The following is a 13,487-nucleotide window of genomic DNA, read 5'->3' on the forward strand; positions in this document are numbered from 1 at the left end:
AGCCAGTCTCCAGACCTCAACCCCATAGAAAATCTGTGGAGGGAGTTGAAAGTCCGTGTTGCTCGGCGACAGCCCCAAAACATCACTGCTCTCGAGAAGATCTGCATGGAGGAATGGGCCAAAATACCAGCAAGTGTGTGCAAACCTGGTAAAGACCTATAGTAATCATTTGACCTCTGTTATTGCCAACACAGGTTTTGTTACAAAGTATTGAGTTGAATTTTTGTTATTGACCAAATACTTATTTTCCTTCCTGATTTACAAATAAATTCTTTAAAAATCCTGCCATGTGAATTCATGGATTTTTTTCACATTCTGTCTCTCACAGTTGAAGTGCATGGTTGAGTGTTTAATCATTGTCATTACGTTGTAACTGTTTGTATTTTTTGCTGCCTCTTGGTCAGGACACCCTTGTAAAAGAGGTTCTTAACCTCAATGTGTCTATATCCTGGTTAAATAAAGGTTAAAAAAAATAAAAATAAAAAAGCTTGCTTCTCACACCTTACCCTCTGTCCAGAATCTTGGTGTGGTCCTTCACCCAGCTCTCACCCTGGATTCTCATGTCAGTTCTCTTGTTGGCTCTTCCGTCTTTCATCTCAGGAACAATCAGTGCGTTTACATGCAGCCAGTAACCCTTTTAAAACCCGAATATTCACAATAACCCGGTTCCGCAGGTCCATGTAAACACTGCCAGCAACCCGGATATGCTCATACTACACCTGGGGTAACCCTTTTCTAACCCGAATGTTTGGTCGTGTAAACGCATACCAGGATATCCCCATCAAAGCGTGTGTTCTGCGCATGCTCTGTTCGCAAGGAATCTTGGTCTTTTGAGTAGCGAGACGTCTTGTATGCGCCAGAACACCGGAAGTAAACAACAAGTTGGGAGCAACATGGCGAGTCGCAGCACAGCACCACACTTTCGGAGTGACGAGAAAACTAAAGCGCAAACAAACGCGGTCGCTATCTCTTCTGAACTGGGAAACATGTTGTTGTTTTCACGGATACCGGAACGAGAAGAACCGGAAATGACGCATATTGCGTCTGGACGTAGTCCACACGTCCTGACGCTACCCCAACATCCGCATTTACATCGGGTTATGCAAGTTAGGGGTAAATCTTTCTATTTGTGCTTGTAAACGGGTTATTCTGATCAACTCAGAAACCCGAATACCGACCTTAACCCGATCATAACCCGGATATTGGCTGCATGTAAACGTAGTCATTGCTAAGCTGTGTACCACCTTCTGTCCCGCTCTGAACTTGAGATTGTTATCCACTCCTTCATCTCCTCACGCTTACCCCTTCTTTCCACCGGAGCCGTCAGCAGCACGTTACTGCAGCAGCACGTCATAGCTGCTGATAGGAACCGCTGTGGTCAACAGAACCTTTTCCACCGGAGCCGTCAGCAGCACGTTACTGCGGCAGCATGTCTTAGCTGCTGATAGGAACTGCTGTGGTCAACAGAACCTTGTCCACCGGAGCCGTCAGCAGCGCGAGTCGGCCGCTTCTCAGGGGCAGCATGTCGCGGCCCTTCCGCGCCGGTTCTATTTTCTATGCGCGACGCCTCTAAAACGGGTCAAGTTCGACATTTTTGGGGAAGGAAAGACACGAAATCTGACGCGGAAACGGAGCAAAGCTCCCGAGATTTTCACAATAAAGAAACATACTGCCTTCCGGTTGCATTACTTTAAAAAAAGTTACTAACTGCAGCCCCGTGAGAAGTTATCACCTAGCTAGCGGGTCTCCTTTGTTTTTCAGGTCCGTATTGGCGATTATAAAACGAACAGAACATAAAACACAAACATTTTGGAGCCATGTTGTAATTTTCTCCTGCTTGTTGTTGTGTTTACTGACGAAGTCACTCGTGTGACTTCATGCTCTGTCGGTGACAGCTGCTCCCCTGCTGCTTCGCGTCTCGTGGGAAGGGCCAAGCAGCAGATTACGCGAGCAAGACGTGCTGCTGCAGTAACGTGCTGCTGACGGCTCCTGTGGAAAGAAGGGGTTAGACTACTGCAACTCGGTTTTCACTTGTCTGAGCAACACCTCCCTCAACTGTCAACAGTTGGTTTAAAATGCATGTGCTTGGTTTCTGACCAAATCATCAAACTACACTCACATCACCCCACTTCTCCTCCAGCTTCACTGGCTGCTAGTCACCTTCTATCATACATAGGTGATCTACACCCCAGCACATCTCTAAGGTTCAGTGACCAAAGCCTACAGGTTGTGCAGTGCACTAGACCAAAGGTAACAGATCATCTGCTGCTGTGGCCCCCAGACTCTGGAACTCTCTCCCCCTGAGCCTGAGATCAGTGGACTCTGTGGTCCCCTGTAAAAAGCAGCTGAAAACTCACTTGTTCAGGCTGGCTTTTGCCTGACCTTCATTCAATACAATTCAAGTTTATTTATATAGCACCAAATCACATCACCACCCTCTCTTTTTCTGCCTTTTCTACCTATTCTGCCTTTCCCACGAGCCACCCATTTCCCTCTCTCCCTTTCATTACATTTTTGAATCACTGACATGTTTTATTTTTGTCTTTTTTAACATATCTTAATCATCTTTTAAACATCTTTGTTATACTTTACATTTTTTGTTTTTATGAAGTGCCTCGTGATTTTTATCTTGAGGCACTATATAAAAGATTGTTTTCTTTTTTTATTTGAACTCAACTTTTTAGATAATTTTGACAGCCTAATAAGGATTAATTGCACAAAATTAATCTTGAACAAATGTATCTTTGTGTGAAATGTGATTACATGGATTTCAAAGTTAGTTTTGGTGTAACAAGGTACTTCTAAAGAATGTTCCTACAATAAAGAACACATTCACTTTTTACACCCACTTAGTCCCATTATGTATACTGTAAGGAATGGAACAGTTTGTGCAATCTAAAATATATTTTCAGTCATTGCAGTGGGATATTGTGATCATTAGTGTTCAATATAGTGCCATGCTTTTATAAAACTATCACTAGTCCACCGTCTACAGGAAAATCCTTACACACTCTAGGATTTTATATCCTTGTGAATAAGGTACTCGGAACCTTCACTGAGACTTCTCAAACATTTTCCGTGCAAATTGTTATAACGCTTTTAAGACTTTAAGGAATGAAAACGGTGCATAATGAGTACATTACTATAAGGATTTTAGAACACTTTAAGGTAAACTGTCTTTCTAAGCCTTAGATCATTGTTTTACAACCCTTTTCCTCAGGACCCCCTGTCCTGCATGTTTTCTATGTTGCCGTTTCCAACAACGTTGTTTCTCTGCTGCCACACACTTGACTTAAATGAATGAGTGATTAACAGGCTTCTGCAGCACTTGATGTCATTCTAAGGAGGCAATGCAAATATGTGAACCAGGTGTGCTGTAGCAGACATGGAAAACATGTCTCTGCTACAGGGGGGACACTGAGGACCAGGGTTGAGAAATACTGCCTTAAATGAAAAATATACTTAGAGCTGTTTGGATATGAAATAAACCTTTATTTAAAAAGTAGTTTGTTTAGTAACTCATTGAACAGAATGGTTAAGGAATGTGTACAGGGATTTGGAAATATCCATGTTTATATTTGTCGGTGTCATTAATCCTGTATAGAATAGATTATCTAAAATTTGCTCAGTCAGTAGAATTTTTTAAATTTTTTTATTTTTGTGTGTGTATGTGTCCATTACAGCATGCAACATCCTGATGATAATGAAGAAATCAAATGTAGTTAATTCACTTTTTTTAACTTTTGTATACATTTTTTCTTCTTTTTCAGATCTGCATGCGAGGTGAGCTTCTGCTCTGTGGGTCACCATGAACAACTAGGAACTCGGCTCTCCATGGGAAATAATGGCTTGTTTTTTAATATCCCTATCCCACCACCTGGCATGTGACTCCAGCTGCCTTTGAAGGCCCCTGTCAGCTGTTTATGGGAACCATCACCGCATTTGCACTCTTGAGGATTTAAGCATTTTTTTTAGGACGAAGCTTGTCCTTTTTTTTACTCCCACTGTTGAGTCAAAGCAGCAGCGCTTTGCAAAAAGCTTGGGTGGCAGTGAGACAATGGCAAACAACTCTTATAGTGGAGTGAAGAACTCCACGATGGAGGCGAACCACAATGGAGAGTTTAACTGCACGCTCAAAGACCTGCGCTCCCTAATGGAACTGAGAGGCACTGAGGGAATAACCAGAATTGAGGAGTCTTATAGGGATATTCAAGGACTTTGCAACAGATTAAAAACATCACCCGTAGATGGTACAGTAACACTTTGACTCAACTCACTCCACATTTACTTGTTTCTCCAATGATACAAGTTATGAGATCTGTTAGGATGATAACATGCAACACAATATTTTTGAGGATGAGTCAATGGCCCAGTTTTCAACTTTATTCATACCTTGACATCACTTAATTTGAAACACTCATATGCCAGACAGGTGGCCTAGCAGGCAGGCTGGCTATGACTTGGGCCAATCCTGGTCTATTTTAAGGCACACAGTTATGTCCCTCACACCCTCCATCTCTCCCCTTTCACCTCTCAGTCTGTGTGTAGGCTTTCAGACACACCAGCTGTTTTCACGGACACATTACCAGTCCACAGGCAAGTCATTGTCCCGTGTGGTGAACAAAATGACAGGCAGAACGGCTGAGTAGTAATACTTAAAACAAGTTGGTGAAACAATATTTAAATTATAAATTTTAGTATAAAAAATATTTCTTAAATGTTTTGAATTACAATTACACTTTTTCCGTTTTGACTATTTATTCATATTTCTTACAACCGCTGCTTGAGGTTGCCCTTCTGTAGACAGACTGCTTAATCGCCTGAAGGACCTCGACTGAACTCTTATGGGAGGGGATTTTCAATTTGATCCCAGATTAAAACGGCACCACATATTCACTGTAACAGCAACAGTCGCCTGTATGCAGTCCCTCAAAGCAAGAAAACATTTCCCTTGGCTTCATCAAACAGACTCTAATGTGATAAATACCATGCTTTACTGCAGCGGAAACATTGCTCATTCTAGCTGCAGTCATTACCCGACTATTTAAAACTTGACCTTTTTTATCATATAAATGGGAAACCATGTGGTTATTTAGCTGTCCTTAGATGCTTATAACCCTTTGAATTGTAGGAAAAGAGTAGGAATATAGTTGTTGGGAGGATGAGGGCTGTCTAAACACGCATCTGGCTGTCAGGGTAGTAAAAGAAGAATCCGTTCATAGTTTACTTTTTCTGACGTGCATGGGTGCTGCTGAAAATAGATTATTTACTCTGAAACACAACATAGATAAACAGCCCATTAGCTTGTTAGGATTTTTTGTATTACATGCACCACATAATTTATTTAACCACATTTTGACCATTTTGCAGGTGTGCTAATTTGTAAATTACCTATCCTGCTAATTTAGCTAGTGGGCAGATTTGTAAATTGGCACAGTATAAACAGAATTAAAGTATTATTTAAAGAGTTTAGGTATTTTTGATTTTCCTTGCCACATTTATCATTATAGACTGATTATTAATCAGTTTTCAAATCAGGAGTATTGATAACATCAAAAATGTATCATTTTCTGTTCTCACCTAATTACTATAGACTCACAGTTAAATTAAATGATATATATAGCACCAAATTAAAGCAAGAGTCATCTCAAGGCACGTCATAAAATAAACATTCCAATTGAACCTACTTATCAACAGAAACACGCACTTACACACAGATTAATAATTAGTAGCTTATAATGTTAAAGAAAGCTAATATCAGGAGAGGGAGAATGTTAAGTGGTTGGCAGTAGTGTGCCAGCTGATGGCCATCTCCAGGAGGGTATCAGAGCTCAGCAGAATGCCAGTGTAGCTTTTTCTGGAAAGAAAAACACTTGGAGAAAATGTAAAGTTAAGAGCTGAAATAACAGGAAATAATGGAATTGGAAATTAGTGATAGAATAAAGTAGCAGAGTGTGTAAAGTATTCAGTATGTCCTCCAGCAGTCTAAGCTCATAGCAACATAACTACAGAGAAAACTCAATAATACTTAGCCTTTTAGAAGAAGGCATGTGGGAGGCAGAGCCAGGAAGACCAGTCTGTACCGGCTGTATTCCTTTCTGTACACTCAATCTCCTTTACTCATCCATATCTGGGCTAATATCATTCAGATTTTAACCAAAAGCCATATCAAAAACATTTTAAGCCTTGTTTTAAAAGTGGACAAGGTGTCTGCCTCACGAACTAAAGCTGGGACCTGGTTCCACAGGAGAGGAGCCTGATAACCAAAAGATCTGCCTCCCAGCTTATTTTTAGATGTGCTCAGAATCACCTGTAAACTTGCAGTCAGAGAGCAAAGTACTCTGTTAGAAACATATGAAACAATCAGATCACTGATGTAAGATGGAGCTTGATTATCAGGAGCTTTATATGTGAAAAGGAGGATCGTAAAATCTATTCTGAATTCAACAGGCAGCCAATGTAGGGAAGCTAAAATAGGAGAGATGTGATCTCTCTTAATTCTCATCAGAACTCTAGCTGCCACATTTTGGACAAGCTGGAGACTTTTAACTACATTATATGGACTTCCTGAAAGTAGCTAATTAAAGTAATCCAGTCTTGATGAAAAACTAGTTCATGCATTTATTGCCTCATCACTCCTGGACAAAATGTTTTTAATCTTAGTAGTATTCCGGAGGTGGAAGAAAGAAATCCTACAAGCCTGTTTAATGTGAGATTTGAATGACATGTTGTGGTCAAAGATAACACCAAGGCTCATTAGTTGGTTCTCAAAGGCTAATTTAATGCCGTTCCAATGAGGTGATTGACTAAGCAGTTTCCTTTTTTAGAAGTTCTGGTCCAAAGATGATAACTTCAGTCTTGTCTTAATTTAAGAACAGAAAGTTTAGAGTGATCCAGATTTTTGTCTTCAAGAAAAGCCGGCAATCTACCTAACTGATTAGCTTCACCAGGATTCGTTGTCTCTAGTGAGATGCTAGGGTTTACATTGCATAAACCACTGGTCTTTCACGAAAAACTACAATAAGGTTCAAATATTTATAATTAAATATTATAATTTTTTTCTACCCTACAAATTAGCTCAAAAAATATAGTACAGGTGAATCTAAAAAATTTATAATCAGGTGAAAGGTTATTTAAATTCAGTTATTTAATTTAAAGACCAAGCTGACTTAGTGCCACTGTATCCCTCTAAACATGAAAATAGCCTTCTACCCCTATTTCCTTCATCCTTCCCCATTTCCTTCCATCTTGGCTCACGGCAGGGAAGGCTGTTGAATTAGCAGCCAGAAGAGAGCAGAGCATGTCTCAGATAGTATAAACCAACTATTAGCAGCACCACCACAACATGGCGAAACCCGTCATGCTTATTATTTATGGAGATAAAACATCAATGTTGCAGAGTGAGTAGAGTCGGTAGTAGTTGTGTAACTGTTGGCCAATCAAAGGCAAGAAATAAAACTGTAAAACCTGCCAATTTTTTCTTTCTCTACTGCTCTGTCTGACTTTAGTTCCTGAAACAAGAGTGCAAGAGCTTTTTTTTTTTTACCACAGAGTTAACCTCACAAGGTATTGATTTATACAAGAGACCACTGCAAATGTATTGAAAAAATTAGTGAACTTGTTCTTTAAAAAAACTAAACTAATTAAATGCAAAGTGAGATATTTCAAGCCTTTATTTGTTACAATTGTGATAATTATGGATTACAAGTTATAAAAATTTCAAATTCTAAATGTTAGGAGATTAGTATACAAAGAGCCTAAGTCTCATCCCCTTCCAGTTGACTCATGGGTCCCTTGACCCAAACAAAATGAGTGTAAGTGAATGGGTTTGATGTGACCGTTATTTTCTGGTCTGCTTTGCCTTTCACCAGTTGTCCCCAACTCCCTTCTCAGAGGGCCAAATACCTTTTACTCCTCCATCCTATACATGTAAGATTGAACACATACCCAACATACTTTAGAATGAAATCTACAGGAGAAACATGAGTAATGAAGGTAAACAGTCAAGGTTGCTTTTTTTTTTTAAAGAAAAATCAGCCGAGATAGCAAACAGGAATGACGCTGAGATGTGGAGCATCTGGTTTTTAGATCTGAAGCTTATATCAACAGACGGCTCACTGTGAAGGACAGACACCTTTTGGAGCAGCTCACGAAAAGCATGTTGCTTCAATCAGCATAAAAACAGGTTATGTTCAAGTTAAAGGGAAGTTTGTGATAGAATGGAGATGGTCCCAATGCCCACCTTGTACCCCCAATGCGTAATCATTGTGAAAACACATGATCGTGCCACATTACCACCGCAGACTGACCGCTTAGAAATAACTAAGGGATGCTGCCTCATGTTTGCAGCAAGGTAGTGAGTGCCCTTGTCTTATAAAACAGGATGGAGTGCCAGACAAGTTTAATGAATTCTTCCTTGATTGTTGACTGGTTAGGAGTAACAACTACTGACTTCTCTTTATGTAAACCGAGATGGCAACGTGTAAGGTGCTGTTGCATGTTGGTGGTGTTGCTGTGGTATTTTCTTTTCCTTTTACACAAATTTCATTTAATCCTCATGAGTAAATTCCATGCTCATTGGCTAAAGCTGAGAAACAAGCTTCTGCCATTGCTGTTCATTTAAAAAAAAAATTCTGCTGCTCTCCCCTCTAAAGTAGGGCAGCAGTAGCTCACGAGGTAGAGCGGGTTGCCTCATGATCGGAAGGTCATGGGTTCGATTCCAGCTCCCACCAGGGGTATGGGCTCGACACACGGGAGGCGACATCGCCTCTCCTCCATTCATTTTCAATGAGACATGCGCAACTAAGCGATAATCGCGGGTCTCCCTACTACTAGGCGAAACGCGAAAAACGTGCATGTGAAATTTTGCGCTCGTGCACGTGTCGTGCACAGGCGACCCAGCGGCACAATCCCAGGAAGTTGAAATGTTTTCAACTTTTCGTTGCTGTTGCTCGGATGAGGTTGCTCGGATGAGGATCAATCAACGGAGGTTTCATTCACTGACCAATGAGTGGACAGGATGCTCAGTACGTCTCTGAGCAAACATGGAGAAGTTGATACTTGCTGTGACGGATTTCCCAAAACTGTACAATATTTCTACCAAAGAATATAGAGATATTCACAAAAAGGCCAGAATGGTGCCAGAATGAAATGATTCTCTGTTTCTTTCTCTGGTTTGTAATATGGGATGAACCCATTCTCGGGTTTTTTATATATACCGGTAGTAAAATCAGAAGTAATATTTCACATAACTCTAGCAGCACCTTGTGAAACATCATATCTACCGCTTTTTTAACTCCGAACCGCTTAACCTTCCCTCCAGCCGGACACAGCCAATCAAAACAACGGAAGATTCAATTTCACCATTGAACAGAATGCGTCAACGGCTTTGCCGCTGCCGCGGGTCGCCTCCCGTGTGTCAGGTAATAAAATCGACAGCGATGAATTTTGCTGATCGCAGTCGTTTGCCGCCTCCCGTGTGTCGAGCCCAGTATTCTGCTACTGTGTCCTTGGTCAAGACACTTCACCCAACTTGCCTGTGTTGGTGGTGGTCAGAGGGACCGACGGCGCCAAATGGCAGCCTCGCCTCTGTCAGACTGCCTCAGGGCGGCTGTGGCTACTTAGTAGCTTACCATCACTGGCAGTGTGTGAATGTGAAAGAGCATGAAAGCGTCTTTGAGTGTCCAAAAAAGCGATATATAAGTTTGATGTTTTATTATTATTATCGTCGTCGTCGTCGTCTTCCTCCGCTTATCCGGGTCCGGGTCGCGGGGGCAGCATCCCAACTAGGGAGCTCCAGGCCGTCCTCTCCCCGGCCTTGTCCACCAGCTCCTCCGGCAGGACCCCAAGGCGTTCCCGGACCAGATTGGAGATGTAACTTCTCCAACGTGTCCTGGGTCGACCCGGGGGCCTTCTGCCGGCAGGACATGCCCGAAACACCTCCCCGGGGAGGCGTCCAGGAGGCATCCTGACCAGATGCCCAAACCACCTCAACTGGCTCCTTTCGATCCGGAGGAGCAGCGGTTCTACTCCGAGTCCCTCCCGAATGTCCGAGCTCCTCACCCTATCTCTAAGGCTGAGCCCGGCCACCCTACGGAGGAAACTCATTTCGGCCGCTTGTATCCGCGATCTCGTTCTTTCGGTCATTACCCAAAGCTCATGACCATAGGTGAGGATTGGGACGTAGATCGACCGGTAAATCGAGAGCCTGGCTTTCTGGCTCAGCTCCCTCTTCCCCACGACAGATCGGCTCAGCGTCCGCATCACTGCAGACGCCGAACCAATCCGCCTGTCGATCTCCCGATCCCTCCTACCCTCACTCGTGAACAAGACCCCGAGATACTTAAACTCCTCCACTTGAGGTAGGACCTCTCCCCCGACCCGGAGGTGGCAAGCCACCCTTTTCCGGTCGAGAACCATGGTCTCAGATTTGGAGGTGCTGATCCTCATCCCAGCCGCTTCACATTCGGCCGCGAACCTACCCAGCAAGAGCTGAAGGTCAGAGCTGGATGAAGCTAGGAGGACCACATCATCCGCAAAAAGCAGAGACGAGATTCTCCTGCCACCAAACTCGACACACTCCACACCACGGCTGCGTCTAGAAATTCTGTCCATAAAAGTGATGAACAGAACCGGTGACAAAGGGCAGCCCTGGCGGAGTCCAACCCTCACTGGGAACAGGTCCGACTTACTACCGGCTATGCGGACCAAACTCACGCTCCTCTGGTAAAGGGACTGAATGGCCCTTAACAGAAAGCCACCCACCCCATACTCCTGGAGCGTCCCCCACAGGGTGCCCCTGGGGACACGGTCATAAGCCTTCTCCAAATCCACAAAGCACATGTGGATTGGTTGGGCAAACTCCCATGCCCCCTCCATCACCCTTGCAAGGGTATAGAGCTGGTCCACAGTTCCACGGCCAGGACGAAAACCACATTGCTCCTCCTCTATCCGAGATTCAACTATCGATCGGACCCTCCTCTCCAGTACCTTGGCGTAGACCTTTCCAGGGAGGCTGAGGAGTGTGATCCCCCTATAGTTGGAACACACCCTCAGGTCACCCTTCTTAAAGATGGGGACCACCACCCCGGTCTGCCACTCCCTAGGAACTGCCCCCGATGACCACGCAATGTTGTAGAGACGTGTCAACCATGACAGCCCTACAACATCCATAGCCTTGAGTTATTATTATTATTATTATTATTATTATTATTATTGTCATTGAAAGTGTCCAGGCAGAACGCGTAACCTACGTTTCTGCTATGCTTTGCGGTTATTTTTCGGCATTCATTTATAATAGTTTATGAACATTTACAAATCTATTTTGAATTTGCACGTATTAAATTAATCCCAGAGGGAAATTAAATTGCAATGTATTGATGAAATTGTGAATCACCACACCCCTAACACACACGCATTAAACCAATTTAAATGAAAAACGGTTGTGTATTTTGAATATGTCTGTCGAGTTATTTGAGATTTATTGAGATAAAAATTTGTAATTAAAGACTACAAATCAGTTTCATACATGACATCAAAGCAAATTCTTTTCTCCCACAGCATAGCTGCCTCTTACCACATGGCCAGATTTATAGTGGTTTTCTCTGCGTTTAATGATGCAAAGCAGGCTAAACTCAGCCATTTTTCTTCTCCTTGGTCTCTTTGTCTAGTTTGATGACGTAAATTTAGTGAGACAAGCAGTTGGGAGCCTGCTACGCGTTTTCATACAAAACCGATTTTGACAGTTGAGGATTTTGAACAGATTATGTGCCATGTGGGAAAATTATGTAAGGTTGTAGAAGCCTGAAAATTAGGAAGGGATTTTAAATAAGTTGGTCAGTCCTTTCTCTGAGCTATTAAGCCAATGCGTGGCTAATCTTTCACATTTTGGACCTGTTTCTGTGTTCATTTATTTAAAGGTTGAATGGGAAATTTATTTTTCTCCTGTTTAAACAAGCTACGTTTTGGAAATACACAATTCTAAGGCACAGCCCTCTTTCTCTAGGCTTTACCTCCAAAGCAGCAGTTCCAGAATACAGGAACATGCAATAATTGTTCCAGAATACAGGAACATGCAATTATTGTTTCAGAAGGTTCAGTTTTCCATTTTTAAACCTTTGTTGGCGCCTTTTCTGTCATAATTCCCAATGTAGCGCACAAAACACTTAATTGATTATTGATTTATGAAGAGTATTTGAAGCAATATGACAAAAAATGCTTTAGAACAACATCTGACTGCCACCATAATGATTCAGCTTTAAAATGTAACTGGATTACTGAGATGCTGTATGGATCTATCACTGCACTTGAACTTGATTTCTCAAATATATAAGCATAACCTTCTTTTAATGAGTTTAAATATAGCTTATTGTATAAGTAATTCGTTAGTTTTTCATGTTGCCACAGAAAGCTGTAAATCACAAAGAGGCTCTTATTCAGCTGGATTTTGGTTCCCTTTGATTCAAGCTGAATAGGTAATAAGCAGAGCAGGGTTTTTTTACATTTAAATAAGAATGATCCTCACTGCTTTTGGACTGAAGTATTATATGCATCTCATAGAAAAATCAGGTGCATTAAATTAGGGCTGCAACAAACGATTATTTGGATAATCGATTAATCGGATGGGGTCTCGACACGATTAATCGATTAATCGGATTACATAGGGACATTTTTAAAAACTGCTAGGGAAACGTTATTTTTCTCCTACCTTCACTTTATTAAACACAACATTATTAGAAAACAGTTCAATAGCAGAAAAACAACATGCCATCACCTAAATTGTCTTATAAGGTGTATAGACAGAGACCCTAAGCTACACCTCTCTGTGACCTAAAATGCTTGGTCCAAGTTAAGGGCAATTCTCATCTGTTTTGTTTGATCTCATCTGTAGACATTTATTATAATTGGGGATGTCAAACAACTAATTTTTAAATGTAATTAAACATAGGCTGTGAATTAATCAAAATTAATCACTATTTCCAAAAATGACTGAAACAATACCAAATAAAACAAAAATAAATGAATGCCATCCTCCTTGCGATGATGCCCTGGGCAACTGCCATAAAGTCACATCAAGAAATGCTGCTGATCATTCCAATGATCCCAAATAGACTCACATTAGGCCACATGAAAGCAACTGAACCCAAAAATATATTAACCAGTATATAACTGCACTCTCACACAACACGCCTGCAGCAACAGTTAGGACTCCTCCCTCCCTTTTAAAAGCGTTTTCGCTTCTGAGGACACTGTGGTTGTAAAACCACACGCTAGTAGTCTGGCCCCGGTGTGAACAACCAGTTTCTGCGGGAATGTGACGGCGGAACCGGTTCGCAGCGGCGCGAGTCCCCCCCCCCCCCCCCCCCCCCCCCCGCCTATCTAATAGCGTCGCGCTTACAATTTTATAGACTTTTTTACGAGCTTAGGGCATGTCTAGCGTGTGTAATAATCCGGGGCTTGGGTGAATCACTTTTGAAAAGATTTTAACT

The 13,487-nt window shown here is 42.0% G+C and overlaps 1 protein-coding gene across 4 annotated transcripts in view; it reads left to right on the plus strand.

Moving 5' to 3' along the window:
- The window catches only part of atp2b1a (ATPase plasma membrane Ca2+ transporting 1a), a 69,515-nt gene that overhangs the window by 29,786 nt on the left and 26,242 nt on the right, over positions 1-13,487 (plus strand). For all 4 annotated transcript variants that reach the window (XM_054740067.2, XM_015959367.3, XM_015959375.3 and 1 more), the window contains exon 2: positions 3,771-4,250. In XM_054740067.2, the coding sequence (XP_054596042.1) occupies positions 4,058-4,250 (193 nt within the window). In that variant the 5' untranslated portion in view covers positions 3,771-4,057. The remainder of the gene's footprint in view (positions 1-3,770; positions 4,251-13,487) is intronic.

The sequence above is a fragment of the Nothobranchius furzeri genome, chromosome 1 (genome assembly GCF_043380555.1).
Source record: "Nothobranchius furzeri strain GRZ-AD chromosome 1, NfurGRZ-RIMD1, whole genome shotgun sequence".
In the NCBI taxonomy this organism is placed as follows: domain Eukaryota; kingdom Metazoa; phylum Chordata; class Actinopteri; order Cyprinodontiformes; family Nothobranchiidae; genus Nothobranchius; species Nothobranchius furzeri.